A 23,371-nucleotide genomic window follows, 5' to 3' on the forward strand; every position below is an offset into this window, starting at 1 on the left:
AGAATGGTCTGCAGGGGCGCTTTCGACACTTTCTAAGCGGAGCGCCACCACAGGTTGGCGTGGAGCGTACATAATTTTTTTAAGTAAAGATACTCCCTAGATCGCCGGAAATGACCTCCGGGCCTTGCTTATATGCAGATAAACGAATAATAAATAGGTGTCATCGCTAACAAAATGTGACAAATGTCAATAGGTAGATGAGAGCGCATGCCAATTAAAAAGTCAATAATCGCGAATAAGTAAAAAGTGGTAAAAAGCTGAAAAGGGCGCCAGCATTCCATTTGAGTCCGTCGGGGGGGGGGGGCATCCGCCCCCTGACTGTGTGGACGCTCCGCCACTGTGACCGACCACTATGTTCTTTGCTCCCTCCCTCCCTCCTTAGTTTCGTAACCAGGGCGCAACCATGCCAGACTTTAGCCTAAGTTTGGTTTTGATCCCAGACTCTCCCTCCCTCCCACCCACCACCCCACCCCTCCCCTTCAATTCACACCATATGACCCATGCATCAAAATACCACACCACCACTGTACGTACAGGGACAGCCCTCCCGTTACACCCTTCCACTCGACGACTTAATATCTAAGCCTTCGCCCTTCCCCGGTACAACAAAGTCGCAGTTGCGCCCCTGTATAACTATGAAAGTGTAATTAGTGAGGGACTGACGCGAAATAGTCTTTCATACCGACCTGACAGCAGCTTATTGAGACCCCAAATAACGGTCCATGCCAGGCTGCGATACTTCGATCATAATATTGGTTTATTCAACCATGAGTCTTTAACAAGACATGGTTATACTTTTGCGGTGACTCACTGCATTGTGTAATTTAACGGGGAACTTACTGGGTATGGTTACTACAACACTGCTCATGGTACAGCCAGAGATGTATCAGGTATAGCGTACTCCACAATATTTTTTACTATATCCCGAGTCATAGCATTTTGCTCTTCAAAGGATTGTAGAAGTTCTCTCATAAATATAAGCAAGACATAGGCGGGGGGGGGGGGGTTGCTCCCGTCTCCTCTTATTGTGGTTTCGAGCCCTAATGGCGGGTCAATGAGGAACATTCCCTCACTGTAAGTTATATATTCATAACCTGCACCACCAAATAAAGAGTGCCACATACTGGTGTTGGGACACCGTATAGTCTTTATACAAAAGGAATATTGTTCTGACTATAGGAACATCCGAAAATCCTCGCTTTTGTTTTTATTTTGCCCTGCCCTCCAACTTGTTGATGGCTTTCCACACTACACGTTACATTTCCCCCCACCCCCCCCCCCCCACACACACACGTACATTTGAAGCAAATCGATGCCCGTTGGTGGTAAACAAATTCACTGCGAATCTTTTGAAGACTAGATGGTTCTTAAATCTCCACACAAAAAAAAAATCATATTTGTACACATCATGATTCCATTTATGTGCTTTGAAATCAAATGTGTGGTTACATATGTAATGATACCCATGTTGCTTCTTGGTACTTCTCCTTTCATGATTTTGGCGGACCGCATAAACGTAAGTTACTTTGGGGTATGACAACGCAGTTTCTACAAAGCGCCATCTATTTGCAGTTTGCTGTTTACAATGTGATGCTCGCTTCGCATCTAATAACTGGAATCTATACTATATGGTATAACACCCTGTTCCATTTCCTTCGATTTACCAGTTTATGATCCCTATTTATTTTTTTCTTCCTCGTTTAGTTTAACGAACTCAAATTGAGTAGAAACACACCACTTCTCTCTGTTCTTAAATAAATCTAATGAAGGCTGCGGCTTTCTTCACCCGTGTAGGTCACTGTCGTTAAGCCCCCCCCCCCCTCCCCCTTGAGTGATTGGCTCTATTATTTGACTACCAGGTACCATGTACTGTAGTATTCTCGTTGTACGATCATTACTTTAGGTAAGGTAAGCCGGCTTAGGAAAAGTTCATCTTCCCTTTATAACCTGCAGTCACAGTGTACAAATGTATGAAAATAGTGAAAACAAACTTCGTTAACGTATAAAATACTTCATGTACATCAAAACTGTGTCCTAATACTTTTCGGAATATAAAATCGTTCTTTTCACACACACTTTTTCGAGGATGAATTTAAAAAGAAAGTTAGGGCTGACTTTGGTCTGCCTCTAAGAAGAACAGAAATGATGTGCGCAACTGGCCGGCAAGCGGTAGTGCCGGGCCGCGAATTTCTTTTCCCTGAACCTTTCGGGCAGTGTACGTGGAGTTTAGCCAATCAGAGCGAGGCTGTGTTGATGACGTACTAGAGTAAAGATAGCGGCGTGCTTACCAAATGTTGAAGTGCATGGGGAAATCACATTCGATAAGTCAACATAATTGTTGTACTACAGCAGAAAATATTGAGGTATATAGGCCTTGCACTAATAATTGTGCACAACTTACGTGACGTTTGCATCGGTTTTTGTTGAAAAACGGCGATGTATGATCGCTGTCTGATGTACAAATTTACAATGTCTTCAGATTGACATGACACTGTACTCAGTACTGTAGTACTGGTACAGTAGTATGTTACGTACTTACAGTTTACACACATCTACACAGCAATATTTGTACACAGTGGTACAGTCCTATAGCACCTCCTTGTGAGAGACGAGGTCCAGTAATTAACGGTTTATTGTGGAAACTGCCAAATGTTTGTTGTAAACTGATGAGCGAATTAGGTAAATAAGAGTGCAAGTACTGCCCTTGTTTTATTATGCAATAAATCCTCTCTCTTTAATTGTTCCAGAATGAATATCTATTTCCCTTGTCTTTTATTCTAGCAAGTCATCTGCCTTTAAATTAAGATAAACTTTCCTAAAACGGATGTACCACATTTTGGGGCTGAGACCGATTTCCCTCTAATAAGATCTAGAAGGAAAATAAACAAAAGAAACTATATATATTTTCGCTACACTATCTACGGCGTTTCATATATAAGATGACAATGCACGAAAACCATGACATAACTTATAATATCGATTTTCAATTCATGATATAATACTTGGACATAACTACTTGAACATGAGAAAAAGTGGGGGGGAAAATTCACACGGGGGCTCGAACTCGCGCTCTTTCGTTTTCCACCTTATGTTATCGAGGGGACGCATTTACACGACTGACCATCTTTACTGAGTAGTACGTCATCAACACAGCCTCGCTCTGATTGGCTAAACTCCACGTACACTGCCCGAAAGGTTCAGGAAAAAGAAATTCGCTGCCGGGCCAACCTCCATTATCAGTTGAAAGAAAAGAAAACGTTCAATTTGACGTCTATACTTTGAATCCCTCAACTCCAACCCACATTTGATACCCTGTGAAATAGAAAACCTTTGATTGGCGCAAAGGGCCTGACAGTATATATATATATTTATATCTCACAGTAAACCTTTGAATTAGCTCCGTGCGGCCTATATGGAGTCCATGTTATAAACAATCTCGTATCGATTTTTGTGACAATAAGTATACCCCTGCCAACCCAACACATCGACTAAAAATATACAGTAGCCTCATAATTATGGTACGGATGAAATAGGCGGAGCTAACATTTAAGGTTAATCTCCTAGTTCATAGTTCGGATGACCACTCGTACACATGGGCGGCGATCCTGGGGGGGATGGGGGGGATATATCCCCCCCATGAAAATGGGTGGAGGGGATGTAATACACCATATCCCCCCCACCAAATGCCAGGGATAAGAATATTTTCATGCCTACATTAATGCATCATCGTGAATGTACGGCTCTTTTTTAGCTTCATTTCTCGCCTACCATAAACGCAGTGCGATCTTTTCAAATTAAGCGTCTTTATAAAACAAGAATAGTTGACTGTAGGCTTCATTGGCCCTATAACAACAAAATGTATTATTGCGCCCACGGTATTGATATAGTACATATATGCACCCTCATAGTATTCATATAGGCCCTATACGGTAGGCCTACACACGTACATGTTTCCTCGAACAGCTGAGAATCTCATGTTACCAGGGTAATGCTTAATACACGTTTCACCTGGATGCCCTAGCAATCGGTACCTAGGAATGTAACTATGTGTAATTGTGTATTGCATGTGCAGGCCTATTTTCTTCATCGAATAATATAAAAGAGCTCTCGAACATTCTAACGTAGCGCCTGAAACAAGATTGACAGGGGCAATGCCAATTTTCCCAAAATAACACCCGAAATTTAAAAAAAAATAGGTTTTTGGATCCTGATTATGAGATATTTCGGACATGATATCCCTATTTTAAAGTTGGGTATATGCCGCTTGGAAACCTCGGGAAGTGCCGTTTCCGGCCATCTAGAGGGTTTGTAAATCCCAAAATTTTCTTGTACGCTTCGCGCCAACTCATGGTGGCGCTACGCTTAGATAGTCAACAAGGTCATATCCCCCCCACTCGGAAGTACGGATCGCCGCCCATGCTCGTACATAGACGAGTAGCACAGCATGAAGCAACGGATGCTACAGTTCAGCAATATAGAAATGGGCCCCAATAGAGAGTCCACGTAATTTTTTTTTTTCATCTCCAGACGCTCGGTTATGGAACTCTCATGCTATCTGTGTTGAGAACAGGAATATGATTTAATTCCAATTTTGGTGGGTATCGGGAGAGAACTTTGAGCATTATAGATAATTAATATCATCATCTGATTGTTTAGCTTGTTCTCCAATAGTTTCAATAAAATATAAAGGCTTCTGTCACCGTAAAGGATAAAGGCGATAATCACTGGCGGACAAGTAAAACAAAAACAAACAACAAAAGTAAAAAAAGTGAGAGAAAAAAGCAGCTGTTAAAAAGACTTTCATATACACAGCTCACGAGAACTCTATTTCTTTATTCAGTGGGGCCAACTTCCGAATGGAGGGCTCATTTGATATTTCCTACGGGCCTTAGATAAATGTAAATGGGTCATTTGACGTTCATTGGACGCATCTTATATATTTGGTGGGCCCGGAGGCAGATTAAAGAAGGCTCCCAACTGGACATACAGATGAATATGCAATGGGCCTAAAAGAGTATATACATGGAGCTCGCATATTTTACATGACTGCACGTTTAATACGAAGTTTCGATTGCTCGACCTAAGGCCTGCTTCAGCATTGGCTGGCTAATGTTTCTTTTCTTCTCTACTTCTTTTGTTTCTTGCCCTAGTAAATGTATTTGTCTTAGCTTCTCCGTTATTTACATTGTTTGTTGTTGTAGTATGCTTTGTTGCTCCATTTCTTATATTGTATCTTGTATCAAAACACTCTTGCTGATATTTTTGTCTTCATTGCTAATAAAAAGCAAATAAACTCAGGCTAACATGAGACGATCAATGAAATAAATGAAAGACAACATAGCAGATACAGTAAATATATATATATATATATATATATATATATATATATATATATATATACAGGGTTATAGCCACGCCGGCCGGCGGCGGCCGGTGGTAACCGCCACTCACGCCTGCCGGCCGGCATTGGAAGTGAATAAACAGTCCACCGGCCGGCACAAAAAATAGTAAAATGCTTGTGAAATACAACAAAAGTAACAAATTTATCTTTCCCTTTCCGTAAAACATGATAATAACGTCACCTTTTTCTGTTATTTGCCCCTGGACCCCACCAGGGGCCCTTAAGCGGGCCCCTGGACCCCCGGCCGTGAGATGCGAGAGATTCGCTCGCTACGCTTCGCAAATTTATTTAACCAGCACTCACAATCTCCTAGCTATAACCCTGTATATATATATATATATATATATATATATATATATATATATATATATATATATAAATATATATACATGTATATATATATATGTATAATTATATATATGTATGTATATATATATATATATATATATATATAAATAAATATATAAATATATATATATATGTATATATATATATATATATTTATATATATATATATATATATATGTATATATATATATATATATATATATATATATATATATAAATATAATTACATTATTCACTTCTATCAAAAAATTCGAAAAATGGGCAATCTTTCCATATACGTATAATAAAATAAATGTCGGCAAATAAAAGAAAAAAATCTTTTGCGAAATCTCTCTGTCTATTATATTTAATCAATAACTCTCAATCGTTATTTTCATGTTGCAATTATCTGAAAGATGATGTTTCATCACAGTTTCGGTCGTTAGATGTTAATTTACCTATCGTATTCTTTTCTGTTTTCATATCGAAAGCGGCGAATGGTATTGATCTGGAAAGCTTCATTTGTTACCTTAAGTAGGCTATCTTATCCAAGTGATGTGTACAACAGAACAAAAAGTGTGCATGTCATGCAAGCTCATTCTGAGCAGACTCTGTATTTTAAATCAATGCAAGGGGTATGGAAACGATTTAAAGCTGCTGTCGAAGGAACGAACACAGTTTCATATCAAATACAGCTGAGGTTCCATATAGTTGCGGATGGGAAGAAATATTTCGTAAGTACATGATTATAATACATATGCTGATATGATATGTTTTGTGTATCATGAAAGTAAATATTTTCATTAAAGAACGGAAACGATAAGAAGCTAGAAATGGTAAACACTGAAACTGTATAGGCCTATGTGTATATGTGAAATATTTCTTTTTACCGCTGTTGTTTGCGATCTATGGTCTTATCTTTGTTATAACTTATTTCCGCTTTATACGTATGTAGACTTGATCATAACCTAACCGTATAGTATAACATCGTTGCCGTTGTTGGACCACTTACGATAGAAACGAGTAGAGGAAAGTGCGCTAGGAGGTGGGGTGCATGCGGGGTGGGGCGTGACATGTGAAATAGTGACACCTCAGTTGTAAGTGAATTTCGGCAACGTTGGGAGATGCCCATAATTAATAGCGAACCGTTTCATGCTGCGTGGATAAAATATCTTCAAAGCTGATTTTCTTATCATATTGAATGTTAAACTATTAATGAGAGTATTGCGTGTATGCCAATAAACATTGTTTAAGAACATCACACATATATTCATGATATGGAATATCGCCTTATTGTACACGAATGCGTTATTTACAAAGACAATATGCAAACCTTTCTCTCCATTTTATTTTGAACAAAATTCATTGGAGCTTTTAAATAAGTATTAGGATATTTCAAACACAAGTCATAAGACTTCAACAAGTCTAACTATGACATCATCGGGCCACATTTTCTATTTTCAATATAAGCGTTTTGATTTATCTTAAAAAAAAACAAACAATTAGTTTCTATAATGGAGATAAGTATCATTGTAAATATACTGTATCTAATTAAAATTATATAGTTCATAACATGGCCTAAAGCTAGCATTGGTGTCCAGTGGCGTAGGAAGGCACTTTTGAGTGGGGGGCTGAAGACTGATGGCCGGCCTGGGGGAGGGGTTTAAGGGGAGGGGGTGTCCCCCTCCCCTTTGGAATTTGTTTGCATTTCCAGGTGGCCTCAGATGCAATTTGGTGCAATATAGCACACTTCAACACCCAATCCATTTTGTTAATTTCATTCATTAACCCATCCATCCATCCATTCATCCATTCATTCCTACATCTATTCATCCATTCATTCATTCATCCATCAATCCATCCATCAATCCATCCATTCATTCCTTCATCCATGCACCGATTCATTATTCATTCCTTCCACCCATTCATCTATCCATTCATTTATTCAGCCATCCATTCATTCATTCCTTCATACATGCACCCATCCATCTATTCATTCATTAATCCATTTCTCCATTCATCCATTCATTCCTTAATCCATCCATCCATCCATCCATCCAACCATCCATTCATTCATTCCTTCATCTATAGTGTACATATTCATATATCCATTCATCCATGCACCCATTCATCTATCCATTAATGTATTTATCCATTCATTCATCCATTCATTCATCCATTCATCCATCAATCAATCCATTCATCCATCCATATATTCCTTCATTCCGTCATTTATCCATCCATTCATTTATTTATCCATACATACATTCATTCATTCATTCATTCAACCATCCATCCATTCCTTCATTTATTCATATATCCATACATTCATCCATCCATTCATTCATCCATTTATCCATTGATCCATTATTCATTCATCCGTCGAATTATACATTCATGTTTTATTCATCTCTCAATCCGTTTATTCATATTCAAGTTTTCTTTCATTTGTCCTTCCATCCATTACATATATATATATATATATATATATATATATATATATATATATATATATATATATATATATATATATATATATATATATATATATATATATATATATATCAGAGTTGGGGACTCGAGTCAGGGACTCGGACTCGAGTCCGACTCGAGTCGCAAATTTTAGGACTTGAGACTCGACTCGAGACTCGGCTGTCAGAGACTTGGGACTTGACTTGAGACTTGCCCAAAAAGTTAGCAAAGACTTGGGACTTGACTTGAGACTTGCCTTCAAAAGACTCGGTTTTTCTACTAGAGACTTGTTTGTATTTCACAATTTTCTAATCATTAAATAACTTCATAAGTTGATATCGATAATAAATAATTATGGTTTCGTGTACGCAGGGCCGTCTTAAGTGATCACCGGGCCCTGGGCCCGGCAATGGAGCGGGGCCCATCAATCAAGTGAGTTCGAAAAAAAGTGGCGTGAAAAATTGACATCCTTGACAATCGCTCAAGCATAGACATGCCTGCATTTACCACCCCTCCCTATGTCCACATAAAGCATAAAACTTTAGCTGAATAGCATACGTGATATATCTAATAAATGAAATACATTATAGAAGAGAAATCTTCCAGTTGCCCTCCATCCCTTCCCTAACAATACTGGACTTACCATTTGTAACACCCTTGTGTTTAGTCTTTCAACTGAGAGGGAGGTGTAGGCGGTTTTACACTATCTAACGCAACGTAGTCGCCAAGAACATGAAGTATTTTTAAGGGAGGGCCCGAGGAACATGAACTTATAGCATGCTCCTCATGGTGAACATAATTGCACCTATTAGGTGAATTGAGTGTACTGTTAATAGTAGGAGAGACTAGCGTAGGTTCTTATGACCAACTAGACCGGTTTCTGCTTTCAAACTTCATAGGAGGAGCTTCATCAGTAGTAGCCTTTGAATATTTTATATTCGGCCTGGGCGTCTCATTCTCAAAATGCATCTATTTTCTGTGCACAAGTTTTTATGGACTCATGGTGCAGCTATAAGAGCATCTAAAAGAGCTTCGTGTGAACCTTGAGAGTCAGCTGATTCTTCGTTAGTACGAAACCTTGAGTTAACAAGTAAATCTTTGAGATTTTGGGCCCTATTGTAGGCTAGAATCGGTTCTTTTGGAAACAGTTTGGATAATTGTTGCGTGTTGCGAGATTAAGTGCCAATGTTTCTAAAGTGTTTTTTTTTTCAAATGCGTGGTTTTGATATGGGGTGTAAAGGTGAGCTTGAACACAAGTGGTGGTTACTTTTGTTTAGGTTTGGTAGTGAGGTATTGCCCACGGTTTTCAAATTTTATGCCTTTCGTGGCTGAGGCAATTTCCTCTTTCTTATAGTTACGGAGTAACAGTTTCTCTGTGTAAGCCTTCGGGGCATTTATATTCCAGGGTTGCCAACTCAGATTTGAATATTTAATGTCAAACTCTCAAGGGTTTCACCAACTCTCGTCACAAGTTGTCAAGTATCGAATTCAATCAGGCATAATGGCCTATTCAATAGTTTTCCTCCCAGATTAAGACACGGGGTTATTGTGATTGCGGGGCCCCTGACATCGCGGGGCCCTGGGCCAGGGCCCAGTGGGCCCATGCGTTAAGACGGCCCTGCGTGTACGCTCAAATTACGAGCGCCCAACGACGACTACAGGCGTTTCCATAACTGTCATTGGCTTGGTTGAATATTCCATCCAGGGCTGCTGTTTGGCTGAAAGTTGGCCTTTTTCAATAAAACAGTGGCTAGCAAATTTTGAGGTAATTTGTTCCGTGGCGTGTGCCCCGGTTTTGCTATTCGGCTGTTTAATTTATACCACATAATTCCTGGAACACTGTTACATTATTCGTAGCCTGCATCATTGTATTCAAACTTCAAAGACTTGAGACTTGACTTGGGACTTGCTCATAGGGACTTGAGACTTGACTCGAGACTCGACCTCCAAAGACTTGAGACTTGACTTGAGACTCGCTCAAAATTTTCAAGGTGACTTGAGACTTGACTTGAACTTGCTGGTAAAGACTTGAGACTTGACTTGAGACTTGCAGCTAGGGACTTGTTGACAACTCTGATATATATATATATATATATATATATATATATATATATATATATATATATATATATATATATATATATATATATGCTTGCTATATATATATATCCATTCAATCACACATCCATTCGTTCATTCATTTTATTCTGCATATATTTATATATCGTAATTGTTATTATTTTTTTTATTGAGAAATGATTCATTTTCCCTTAAATTGGTCCTTACATTGAAAATTGCCTGTTATACTTTATTTTATTTTTTTTTTTTTATGCAAATTAAAGTTATGACTTACAAATAAATTAAGAACCGTCTGCTTTGAGACTAAATAGTGTTCTATACACTTTGAGTAAGTAGTAATTGTGTAGTTATGCCACTTAATTGTATGCTTGTATTTCAACTTTTGCACTCACCCATTTCTGCAGCGGCTTGGTGGTCTAGTGGTATGATTCTCGCTTAGGGTGCGAGAGGTCCCGGGTTCAATTCCCGGCCAAGCCCACAAATTTCTCTTTTTGTTATAACAGCTTACCTTTTTTATGTTCAGGAAAGTAGTAATTTATTTTATAGCCGACTTTAGCGATTTGCTTTTCGCAGGATATAGTCTCTTCGCAGCGTTTCATAGTACATTTCACTGTGTTTTTTTTTCAAACTGTAAATATTGCACGGTCCGGTATGTATTGTACAACGCTGTATCGGAAAACTCTTTTGTATAATGAAATTGGAAGAAACATAACTATTGTTATACAAATTCTGAAATGGTTACAAACATATATTCATATATTCGTATAAAGCATGGCATGGGCTACTTCCGGGTTCCTTCATCATTTCTTTACAATTAATGTACAATTATAATACCCGAAATAGACAAAATGCTCATTGCAACTTTTATCATACGAAATTAGGTACACGCAGCTTTCGCAACCGTGCAACTAAGTTAAGCAATATCGTTAAACCTAAGGCTACAAAGAATTCATGAAATGTTAAAAAAAAAAAGAATTTATATCATCATATTCAATTATGTAAATGAGTTATTTACTTCAACAACTTGTGCATATTATGTAACAAACATTCACATTGTATTTATTAATTACTTTTTTTTTAGGGAGCATTCCACTTTGTTAAGCTTTATAAACTTTAGGGAAGAATTCCCTCTACTTTGTACTTCTGTGAAAAAAACATATAAATAAATAAATATATATTTCCCTACGATTTAGGTCCGAGCATGAACTTTTGGAGTCTGTGGAAAACATTAGTCGAAGCGGCTTGGTGGTCTAGTGGTATGATTCTCGCTTAGGGTGCGAGAGGTCCCGGGTTCAATTCCCGGCCAAGCCCATGAACTTCTCTTTTTGTTATAACAGCGTACCCTTTTTATGTTCAGGAAAGTAGTAATTTAGCCTATAGCCGGCTTTAGCGATTTGCTTTTCACAAGATATGGTCTCTTCGCAGCGATTCGTAGTTCGTTTTAATGTTGTTTTCCCCAAACTGTAAATATTGCACGGTCCTGTATGTATTGTTTAATTTTGTAACGGATAACTGGTTTGTTTTATGAAAATGAATGAAAGATCAATATTGTTATACAAACTCAGAAATGGTTACAAAAATAAACTGCATATTTATTTTCCTACGATTGAGGTCCGAGCATGAACTTTTGGAGTCTGTGGAAAACTTTAGTAGAAGCGGCTTGATGGTCTAGTGGTATGATTCTCGCTTAGGGTGCGAGAGGTCCCGGGTTCAATTCCCGGCCAAGCCCACGAACATCTCGTTTTGTTATGACAGCTTACCTTTTTATGTTCAGGAAAATAGTATAATTTAGTCTATAGCCGGCTTTAGCGATTTGTTTTTCGCAGGATATGGTCTTTTCGCAGCGATCCGTAGTACATGTTACTGTTGTTTTATTTTTCAAACTGTAAATATTGCACGGTCCGGTATGTATTGTATAATGTTGTATCGGATAACTGTTTAGTATAATGATATTGGGAGAAAGATAAATATTGTTATACAAACTCTGAAATGGTTACAAAAATAAACTGCATATTTATTTTCCTATACGATTGAGGTCCGAGCATGAACTTTTGGAGTCTGTGGAAAACTTCTGTCGAAGCGGCTTGATGGTCTAGTGGTATGATTCTCGCTTAGGGTGCGAGAGGTCCCCGGTTCAATTCCCGGCCAAGCCCACGAACATCTCGTTTTGTTATGACAGCTTACCTTTTTATGTTCAGGAAAATAGTATAATTTAGTCTATAGCCGGCTTTAGCGATTTGTTTTTCGCAGGATATGGTCTTTTCGCAGCGATCCGTAGTACATGTTACTGTTGTTTTATTTTTCAAACTGTAAATATTGCACGGTCCGGTATGTATTGTATAATGTTGTATCGGATAACTGTTTAGTATAATGATATTGGGAGAAAGATAAATATTGTTATACAAACTCTGAAATGGTTACAAAAATAAACTGCATATTTATTTTCCTATACGATTGAGGTCCGAGCATGAACTTTTGGAGTCTGTGGAAAACTTCTGTCGAAGCGGCTTGGTGGTCTAGTGGTATGATTCTCGCTTAGGGTGCGAGAGGTCCCGGGTTCAATTCCCGGCCAAGCCCACGAACTTCATTTTTATTGTTTTTAAACAGCTTAACTTGTTATGCTCGGGAAAGTAGTGATTTATTTCAAATTATTAATATGATTAATTTTTGTAATTAGGTAGTTTTTAATTAACAGTTTTGTACAATCATTTTATTCAATAAACTGATAGAAAAGGAAAGTAGTACGGTAATTTAGCCTATAGCCCGCCGTAACGATTTGCTTTCCGCTGGATATGGTCTTTTGGCAGTGATTCGTGATTCGTGATTCGTAAGTTCGTTGCAATGTTGTTTTCCCCAAACTGTAAATATTGCACGGTCCGGTATGTACTGTAAACTGTTGTATCGGATAACTGTTTTGTATAATGCAATTGGGAGAAAGATAACTATTGTTATACAATTCTGAAATGGTAACAAAAATAAACTGCATATTCCTACGATTGAGGTCCGAACATGAACTTTTGGAGTCTGTGGAAAACCTTTGTCGAAGCGGCTTGGTGGTCTAGTGGTATGATTCTCGCTTAGGGTGCGAGAGGTCCCGGGTTCAATTCCCGGCCAAGCCCATGAACTTCTCTTTTCGTTATAACAGCGTACCCTTTTTATGTTCAGGAAAGTAGTAATTTAGCCTATAGCCGGCTTTAGCGATTTGCTTTTCACAAGATATGGTCTCTTCGCAGCGATTCGTAGTTCGTTTTAATGTTGTTTTCCCCAAACTGTAAATATTGCACGGTCCGGTATGTATTGTATAAATTTTTAACGGATAACTGTTTTATTTTATGAAAATGAATGAAAGATAAATATGGTTATACAAATTCTGAAATGGTAACAAAAATACACTGCATATTTATTTTCCTACGATTGAGGTCCGAGCATGAACTTTTGGAGTCTGTGGAAAACCTTTGTCGAAGCGGCTTGGTGGTCTAGTGGTATGATTCTCGCTTAGGGTGCGAGAGGTCCCGGGTTCAATTCCCGGCCAAGCCCACGAACATCTCTTTTTAATAAGAGCTTACCATTGAATGTTCAGGAATGTAGCTATTTAGCCTATAACCGGCTTTAGCGGTTTCCTTTTCGTAAGATATGGTCTCTTTGCAGCGATTCGTAGTACATTTTAATGTTTTTTTTTCAAACTGTCAATATTGCACGGTCCGGTATGTATTGTGTTATTTTGTATAGGATAACTGTTTTGTATAATGAAATTGGAAGAAAGATAAATATGGTTATACAAATTCTGAAATGGTAACAAAAATAGAGTGCGTATTTATTTTCCTACGATTGAGGTCCGAACATGAACTTTTAGAGTCTGTGGAAATCACTATTCGAAGCGGCTTGGTGGTCTAGTGGTATGATTCTCGCTTAGGGTGCGAGAGGTCCCGGGTTCAATTCCCGGCCAAACCCACGAACATCTCTTTTTAGTAGCAGCTTACCTTTGAATGTTCAGGAAAGTAGTAATTTAGCCTATAGCCGGCTTTAGCGATTTGCTTTTCGCAAGATATGTTGTTTTCCCCAAACTGTAAATATTGCACGGTCCGGTAAGTATTGTATAAATTTTTAACGGATAACTGTTTTATTTTATGAAAATGAATGAAAGATAAATATGGTTATACAAATTCTGAAATGGTAACAAAAATAAACTGCATATTTATTTTCCTACGATTGAGGTCCGAGCATGGACTTTTAGAGTCTGTGGAAAACATTAGTCGAAGCGGCTTGGTGGTCTAGTGGTATGATTCTCGCTTAGGGTGCGAAAGGTTCCAGGTTCAATTCCCGCTAAGCCCCAAATTATAAATACTTAATAATTATACAAGACGGTAAGGTAAGAGTGTCTTTATTGATATTTAAGTATGGCTACATCAGTAAAAACTAATCCTTAATTCAATTATTATTTATTGACTTGAGATGGTAGAAAATTTTCAAGCTAATGTATTATATGAGATTATTATATATTATTAGTTGAGATTATTATATGAGATGACATTTGTTTTTCAGTAAAAAGTATTTTGTAAAAACATATCAATTTGGTGTAAAAGCATTTTTTATGTAATTTTGGCACCCGCGTTTATGCGACATTATGAATCTTTGATGTATAATATACAGTCCACTGTGCTTACGGTGTACGAGACGTATAGTATACGCAACACTTTTCACACAATTCATGGTCATCGTATAGGGATGAGATCATGATATTTTATCATGCGTAAAGATACAGAGTACTAACAACAGGTCTACACTTACATCACTGATGATGAGGTAACGTAGATATATACCGCGGACAAACCACAATGTTCTCTTGATTTGGCGAGTGTGTTACCTGACGTGCTCGTCCATCACTACACCCTTTCAACTATACTGTCAGGCCTGCTTAGAATATTTTCGATTAATATCAACTTCTCAATAGAATTGCAGTAATATCAAATTCTCAAATTAATGCAGCAATCGAAAAATTATTCTTTTATCTTCCAGGTTTTGTTTTTATTAAGAACAGTTAAGATGTGGCTCGGGTTGTTGTCGTTCATTCTCGTGGCACAAATTTCAGGTGAGTTTGATAGCCCTGCATGGTAATCTTTAGCGTATTTAAGATACTTTTGTGAGCAATTCTTGAGGATTTCATACTTCCAACAATTGCTTTATAATGGGCTCAATCGTATAGTTAATACTAACTGATGGTTCTTAATTATGATGATTATAAATTTATAGGACTTGTAAGAAAACGTTTGGATGATCATGCAAACCTGCAGTAGCACATAAGCTTCTCTTCCTCTGTGGATTTTAGTGTCTTAAAATGTCCAACATTGTTCAAGCCTTTCAACATTTTCTCACACTTTCGACTACTTTTTTTTTATCAAAGTTTTCAACTTATTTACCCAAACCTTGTTTCTCTTATACAATTTTGAAGTTGTATGTCGAGAATTGAAAATTATGTTTCATCTTGAATTGAATCAGTAGAAATCAGTAGAATCTTTCAATTGAATCAGTAGAAAATGCTATATTTCATGTCAAAACATTTCAACATATAAACTATCAAAACTTCAACTTTGTCTCCAAACATTTTCAGAGCTGGAATCGCAAAATTCGCGTTTTCCGCAAACTTTGTCTAAAATATTTTCATTCGACAAAAAGTCAATGTTATACCTCAATATTATGACTTGCTGTCTTGAAATTTCGATTTTCTTTTTCTAGAAATTGTCAATTTCTACGTAAATTTTCACAATTTCGGCGTTATTTTGTGTACATTTGTGTACGGCGACATTTGCCTATACATTGGAACACAACTAACTCTTCGCAACATCTTATTCTCATATTTCAGTTATTTCTGCTCGGAGATGTTTCATGGTAAATGACGAGAGTCAGGGACTACGATGGAGACTGCAGGTTACCAAGGATAAAAAGACACCATGCGACTGTTCAGCCATAACATTGGGAGGTGTTTATTCCTCAAATGTATTACGTGACAGGTGTAAAGAAGATACGAAATTATTTCTAACTCACAACGCCATGAAGATATCGTCTCGGTATGATTGTGACGTCACTGGAACAAATCTGTCGACACTAAAACAATCTGTTACGACGCCCTTAGTCCAGGAGTCTTTCTCAGGAGGTAGGTTTACAGGGCATGCTCAAAATTGGGATCATATTTTATCAAATTTATCTGCTACAAATTTATGTTGGGTTTTGGACGATCGTATGTTGCACTGCAGCGCATATGTGGGAGTGTATGTGTTGTAATATTGGAGGCTACGGGGATGTTGCATTTCATAAACAATTTTAAGCCTTTAGGAATGAGCAATTTTTAGATAAAGCTAAGTGTAAAACTGTAACCTTAATGATCATTTGAAACGGTTATTGCTTAGCCCTCCTTAATTCTTCCTTCTTCCGCCTTGTTAATTTCCAAATTTTTAAAATTATCTGCATTCCGAAATGACCCAAACGGCTAAGTTGTAGTTTACGACTAGGCTATATATTTTAAGCTATAAGTTTGAGCGCGACGTTTGTTTCACGCTGAATACTAAATCTCGTATTTCGAATATAATCCTAACCTAAATACCTTATAAGAAATATCAGTTGTGTGTTCACAACTAAGTGACAACTCTTGTAATTTATAACGAATTGACGAAATGTTTATATTTAAGACATTTTGTGTCCCACAAATTTAATGTAATGCTTTAAGCCAGTTTCTACTTGCAAGCTTGCTTTTGGAGTTTGCCTCCTTTTACAAGTCTTGACTGATCTATATGTTGAACCATTGAAAGTAGCCCATGTATGACATTTTCCAGGTTAACTATCTTTAGCGCTTTCCTTTTACCACTTTTTTTCTTTAATCGATTGAGAATATTGTCTGTTATATTGAATAAACCAAAGTCCTCCATTGTCGTCGTACTCAAACACTCCTATATTCCTTCTCACGTTGTCTGCTAATACTTTCATTGTCAAGCTATCTTAGATTTTTTAATAACAATTTCAACTTTTCTTTTCTTTTCCGTATCAACATCAGTTACTTTCAACTCAATATACTCATACGCTTCAAATCCACCTTTTCACCTTGAAACACATAATGAGACTCTGCATATACAGGAAATATTCTGTGCATATCGACCAAGGTTACGAGATTATAACACGTCGAGTAATAATAAATCCATTAGGTGCCCGGCGGCAACAGAGTATATGTTAATAATGGAATACATCATGTATAACCTTGTACTGATGATAAAATAAATATATATGTATATAATATATTCTATGCTACCCGGCGGGGTAAACCTACGCAAACTCAAAACAATAAAAAAAATACAAGCGATCTTAATCGATTACTATATCAAGTACTATATAAAAAGGAAATATTATTAAATATTATTACTTCGCAAATGTAACACATTTATCGCGGAGACCTCTTTCTCATGTTGTACATTGTCACATTAAAAAAACATGCATATATTGGTAAATTTTCAATAACTTTGACACATTTATGTATTTAAAAAAAAAATGATTATTCTAATTTCTTGATAACCAACGTCTGCCCAATGCACCCAAGCCAACAAAACACATACACACATACGTATTTCAATGTTCACATGCACGTTTCAATGGTGTTGTTCACCAGTTAGAGTTTATGAAGCCATAATCATACAGTAAAGTTGCTAGAAATATCTAGACTCGGGAATCGATTCGCAGTGATAGATAAAGTGTTCTTTTGTTCCCGTGTATGTCCGTTCTTGGTATAAGAGGAAAATATCGATACATTTCCCGGAACCTCTCTGTTTTAAATGTGATTTTTTTTTTAAAGATAAACTTATAGTTACATATACAAACATGCCGTACTATACTTCGTGAAATCTTCTTAGGTAGGTTCAAAAGTACGTTATGTTTAACTGCGATGCAAGTCAGTGGTAATTAGTTACTGTTATGAAGGTATCTTATAACACTCTGCATGAATCAATCAATAAACCTTACAATGGCTTGAAATTCATGAACCTTATAATGACTTGAAATTAAATGTGTACGTATATGAACGTATATAGAATGGCGTCATGGTTGAACTATGAATAGCATTACTCATAGACAGTAATAATGTACATCATCATCAGACAACAGTGGCGGAGCGTCCATACAGTCAGGGGGAGGATGCCCCCCCCCCCCTGACGGACTCAAATGGACTGCTGGCGCCCTTTTCAGCTTTTTACCACTTTTTACTTATTCGCGTTTATTGACTTTTTTTATTGCGCTCTCATCTACATATTGGCATTTGTCACATTTTGTTGGCGATGACACCATTATTCTTCGTTTATCTGCAAATTAGCAAGGCCCGGAAAGGGTAATTTCCGGCGATCTAGGGAGTATCTTAACTCAAAAAATTTCTGTACGCTCCGCGCCAACCTGTGGTGACGCTCCGCTTAGATATTGTCGAAATCGCCCCTACATACCTTTCTCGACCCCCCCCCTGACCAATACCCCTAGCCCCGCCACTGTCAGACAACCTCCTTATCATGTTACCCATAAATCAGCAGTGTTCTGACCTATGTGGAAAGGTCATTTATACGACCCGGAAATTTAAAGACAGGAATAATTATTTACCAAAAAAAAGGGTACTATTTTGTTAATCGTAGTTTATTGTCGCATATTACGTTTGTACATTTTGGATAGGATAACTTAAAACTAGTACATGTAACTATCAAAACCACAACAAATATAGTTGAACTATATATTGGTTTATTGTCACACTTCAATCTATAAATGCATAAATAAACGCATAAATGCAATATTTATACAGATTTCTTATCAAATCATCCTTCTTTTGGTGTTTCTTTAATTGTGACCTAAATTTTGAAAGCGTTAACGGAACAGGTACCACTTTGTCAATATTTATTGCAAAATCGATCATTTCTGTGGCATACGGTTTGTTCGGTATCGACCAAATCAAACTACATATGTAAATAGCAAAAATCAATAAACCTTACAAATACAAAAATTCTCAACAAAACTGAGCAAGTTTTTTTATTTTCAATCGCCGTCAAGACCCTCAGAACTATAGTCAAAACAACGATTTTGATATATTAGGACTCTAAATGATAACTTTCATATATCGATAATATATATAGATATTGTTCAGCAAAGAAAAATTTCATTTGAACAATTACAACAACAAAAAAGCCATTCATATAGGCACTGACTACGTACGTATAGTATATCGTGCGCAAGTGGCATTTTGCATGAATATCAATACTACTTGCATGTGTTCACTCTTTTCATCGTAAAATCAAATGTGATGATAGCAGAAAATTCCCTGCTCGGAGTGATGCTATAATACTGAAACACACAAAGGATATAACACAAACATGTACATACATATATGTATTAATTTCATTTATGTATATCATATTTGAATTGTCTGTATGCATGTGTGTGTGTGTGTGTGTATATGCTTTCCTTTCTTCCGTTCATAATCTACACATGTTTGTATATGAACTATAAATTACATCAATATTGATACTATGGCCGCAATATTTAGAAACATTATAGCATTGCAAACTAATGAAAGTTAATTCCTGATTGATGCAGCGTAATCAGTTTTGATTGTGTGTATATATATATATATATATATATATATATATATATATATATATATATATATATATATATATATATATATATATATATATATATATATATATATGGAAAGGGCAAAGATATTAACAGCTAGCGTGGGATTCGAAAGAAATGAAATATAGGTTCGCCACCGTGGCTGTGCTGGATTACTCACGTAGTAGAGCGATGGAGCTTGTAGCTGGTTCTAATCCCGTTCTATAGCCATACAGTTTTTCCTTTTAACTTTTCTATTGTTTATAATTATAGGCAGTTTTCCGTTGTTCGTTTACTTGTATAGGTAAATTAAGTGCCACCATGCATTGTTGACATGTCTGTTGCCTTCTTATACTGGTGTGTTTTATTCCAATATCCGACGTTTAGAGACAACATCCAGTCACTCAACATCTCCAACGTCAGAGACAACATCTCGTTACTCAACACATCCGAGATCAACTTCGACCACATCAAGATTCAAAACAAGGTTTGTCAGCTCAAATGCACCGCCAGCTTCCGTTCTACAAACTACTGATCAAACACCACCAGATACAACCTATGAACACAAAATTTCTACATTAAAGCCAGCTGGTACTAGATCGACACCGTTGGTAGACGACCAGCTTCATGTTTCCACAGATAAGCCAACGCCAGACCAGCCAATGACCACAGTAAGAGTAATGAAACCGATTCATTCATCAGTCATAACTACTACAAACGAACATGCTACAACTGTGGATCCTTCAACAATAAAGAGCACCAAAATCGCCTCTTCTTTGGAACCAAATGAATTCTTAAGCACAAATTTACTTGATTTAACCACAGAAACTGAGAATCATATTACCACAATCGAAGGTAAAGTGTCAACTCAAGGATCGCTCACTACGTCATCTCTGACGTCACAGGGTCATGTAATTACTACAACCGGGGTCCATACAGAGGAAACTTCAACTAAGGTAGCACCGGATCCAAGTACAATGCCATTAGAATCCACACAGGTTGACTCTTCAACCGTAAAACCGAGCACGGAAGGTATGTATCTCGATGGAAATATTAACCAAGCACATGACGTCATTTTATAGTGTCAAATGTCCGACCTGTGACAATGACTTTTGATCATTATATAAATTCGTTTCACTCAGCCTATCGTGAGGTCTAGACTAATATGATGTTACTCACATACCAGGTATAGAGGATAGCGTTTGTTGAGCATTTAACGAAATGGATCTATTTCCTGAGTTTTGTTATAGATATACGGGATGGTAGAATATATTTCTTGTTTCGGGTTCAGGCTTTTGGGTGGTGAATGATTGGGGCTGGTTGGAACATCACTATAGGTGTTTATCGTCATATTTCGGTAACGTCACTATAATACTTGCTATACTATATTCCAGTCACCAATAATTCCTTGTTTTTATCCAGGGTCTTATACGTCCGTCACTCCTAACTGCACCAACCAGTATAAACAATCTTGTTATACTGTCACCAACATGTCGCTTACCCTACCGCAAGCCGAGGAATACTGTACATCCTTAAATAACAATACTGCCCTCGTTACCATCCAGGATGCTGGCGAGGATGGCTACGTCACTAATCTTCTTCTTAACACGTCATCTCCTTCGAAGGGAAATAGCTACTGGCTTGGACTGAAGAGGGCGGATTACAGGTGGGCAGATGGAACGTTTCTATCCCATGATAATTTTTGGCTTAATGCCGAGGACGGTGCGGAATGTTTCTTTTACGACAAATCATTACCGTATCTGAACTGGAACAACAAAGATTGTTCTGAATTGTCAACCATCGTCTGCGAAGTCGAACAAGATATTTCTACAGGTAACCCTGCAATCTATACTGATTTTTCTTTAGTCAATCATATAAAACATCTACAATGATATTGTTGTCTATAGTATTACCCATATCACATAGTATCATACAGTTATATTGTGTCATAATAATATAAGATAAAACATCCACAGTAATATTGTTGCATATAGTAAGACTCGTTTCACATAGTATCATGCAATACTATTGTGTCATAATAATATAATATGAAACATGCATAATAATACTGTTGTATTGAGTTTATATGGTACAATGATATATTATGACAACCAATTATTTTGTGTATTTCTTCAAATAGTACACCCTACCGTGGATCGTAAGCATGACTATATGATCGCCGTCAAGTTACAAATTTGCATACCTACACCACAAGTTTCTTTGGGATTGTGATTGTATATATAATAAAGTGTTACAGTGTGCATATAATAACCAACCGTAAGTCTCTAGTGAATTAAATGCATGGAGGAACATATCACTTAATAACTATTTGTTTTTACCTTTGTCCCATATCTCTTTTCTATTCACAGCAAATGGATTTACTTGCATCACCATACACGACGGCATTTGTTACGTTCCCGTACCAAGCCAAGGCAATTTTGTAAGCGCCCTCGAAGTTTGTAGTGACGAATACTTTGGCTCTTTACTTCAACTGGAGACACCAACAGAAGACAACGGTGTCAATTCATATCTTACAAGTCTTGGAATCTGGCTCGGTATAGTCAAGACCAAAGGCACGACGTCACATGTATGGAATGACGCCAACCAATCACCGATGACGTTCAATAAGACAGGAAGTAGTTATGGAACATATTTCGGTATTTGTACGATCATGGACGCCCAAAATTCCTATTCGTGGATTGATGTTCACTGCGACGACTCAAATTATGTATTGTGTGAGACTATTTTGCCAATAGGTTGAGGTAGGGTTGTGGCACGTGGGCAGGTGGTGGGGTGGTGGGGAGTGGGGGGGGGAACAATTAGCAAACACATGAGACTTTCCTCATGTATACAAATTGCAAAATTGTACCGTAATTTCCACTAGTTTAAGACATTTAAGTAATCATCAAATAAGAAAACGAAAAAAAAACAGAATAATAATGATAAATAAATAATGAATAATAATTATTAAATAAAGAAGTTCGTTCGCCATACATACCTACACTAAATGAGATATCTTGATCTCCTTCATGGCAAAATTATCTGATGAGTGAGGATCATGCATGGAAGCAGAAGAGATGCATGCGACATATACAAACACGAACACGGCTGTTAATAATCTCCGAAGACTCATCAAAAAGACAAGGCTTGATATAATTAGTATTGTCTACATCCGCGATTTGCCTGTTCCTAACCATTGGGAAGAACCGACGTATTTAATAATTGAACATGACTGTAAAGGATCTTTCCAAAGAGTTGGAAAATTTTTAGTTCATATCTTGAAAAAACGGAATAGCAATATATATATAGACACTATACAAGACTATATGACCTATCGATGAAGACAACCATAATTGTGCCGTGCCTAAAGTCACTCGTTAAACTGGATCTCAGACTTTTTGCCAGTGTATGGGTACATGATATATATGAAACTCAACAACTGAGCAAATAATTTAAAGGAAAAAT

General features: G+C 37.1%; 1 protein-coding gene and 8 non-coding genes across 10 annotated transcripts; all 9 read left to right on the forward strand.

The window, feature by feature from the left end:
• The first annotated feature begins 6,234 nt into the window (after positions 1–6,234).
• On the forward strand, positions 6,235–22,684 carry LOC139966469 (uncharacterized). 2 transcript variants are annotated; one of them, XM_071969492.1, is made up of 6 exons: positions 6,235–6,462; positions 15,296–15,368; positions 16,140–16,430; positions 20,294–20,938; positions 21,329–21,739; positions 22,276–22,684. In XM_071969492.1, the coding sequence occupies exons 1-6, from the start codon at positions 6,316–6,318 to the stop codon at positions 22,665–22,667; spliced, it is 1,959 nt and encodes a 652-aa protein (XP_071825593.1). In that variant the 5' UTR covers positions 6,235–6,315; the 3' UTR covers positions 22,668–22,684. The 2 variants fall into 2 exon arrangements, with proteins under 2 accessions (XP_071825593.1, XP_071825594.1); XM_071969493.1 differs by having other exon boundaries at positions 20,732–20,938.
• On the forward strand, positions 10,685–10,756 carry Trnap-agg (transfer RNA proline (anticodon AGG)). The gene has a single exon. It is a non-coding gene; the product is annotated as a tRNA-Pro (tRNA).
• Trnap-agg (transfer RNA proline (anticodon AGG)) lies at positions 11,519–11,590 on the forward strand. The gene has a single exon. It is a non-coding gene; the product is annotated as a tRNA-Pro (tRNA).
• Positions 11,937–12,008, forward strand: Trnap-agg (transfer RNA proline (anticodon AGG)). The gene has a single exon. It is a non-coding gene; the product is annotated as a tRNA-Pro (tRNA).
• Positions 12,361–12,432, forward strand: Trnap-agg (transfer RNA proline (anticodon AGG)). The gene has a single exon. It is a non-coding gene; the product is annotated as a tRNA-Pro (tRNA).
• Trnap-agg (transfer RNA proline (anticodon AGG)) lies at positions 12,785–12,856 on the forward strand. The gene has a single exon. It is a non-coding gene; the product is annotated as a tRNA-Pro (tRNA).
• On the forward strand, positions 13,327–13,398 carry Trnap-agg (transfer RNA proline (anticodon AGG)). Its single transcript has one exon. It is a non-coding gene; the product is annotated as a tRNA-Pro (tRNA).
• Trnap-agg (transfer RNA proline (anticodon AGG)) lies at positions 13,745–13,816 on the forward strand. The gene has a single exon. It is a non-coding gene; the product is annotated as a tRNA-Pro (tRNA).
• Positions 14,159–14,230, forward strand: Trnap-agg (transfer RNA proline (anticodon AGG)). Its single transcript has one exon. It is a non-coding gene; the product is annotated as a tRNA-Pro (tRNA).
• Positions 22,685–23,371: the final 687 nt, after the last annotated feature.

This window comes from Apostichopus japonicus, chromosome 4 (genome assembly GCF_037975245.1).
Source record: "Apostichopus japonicus isolate 1M-3 chromosome 4, ASM3797524v1, whole genome shotgun sequence".
In the NCBI taxonomy this organism is placed as follows: Eukaryota; Metazoa; Echinodermata; class Holothuroidea; order Aspidochirotida; family Stichopodidae; genus Apostichopus; species Apostichopus japonicus.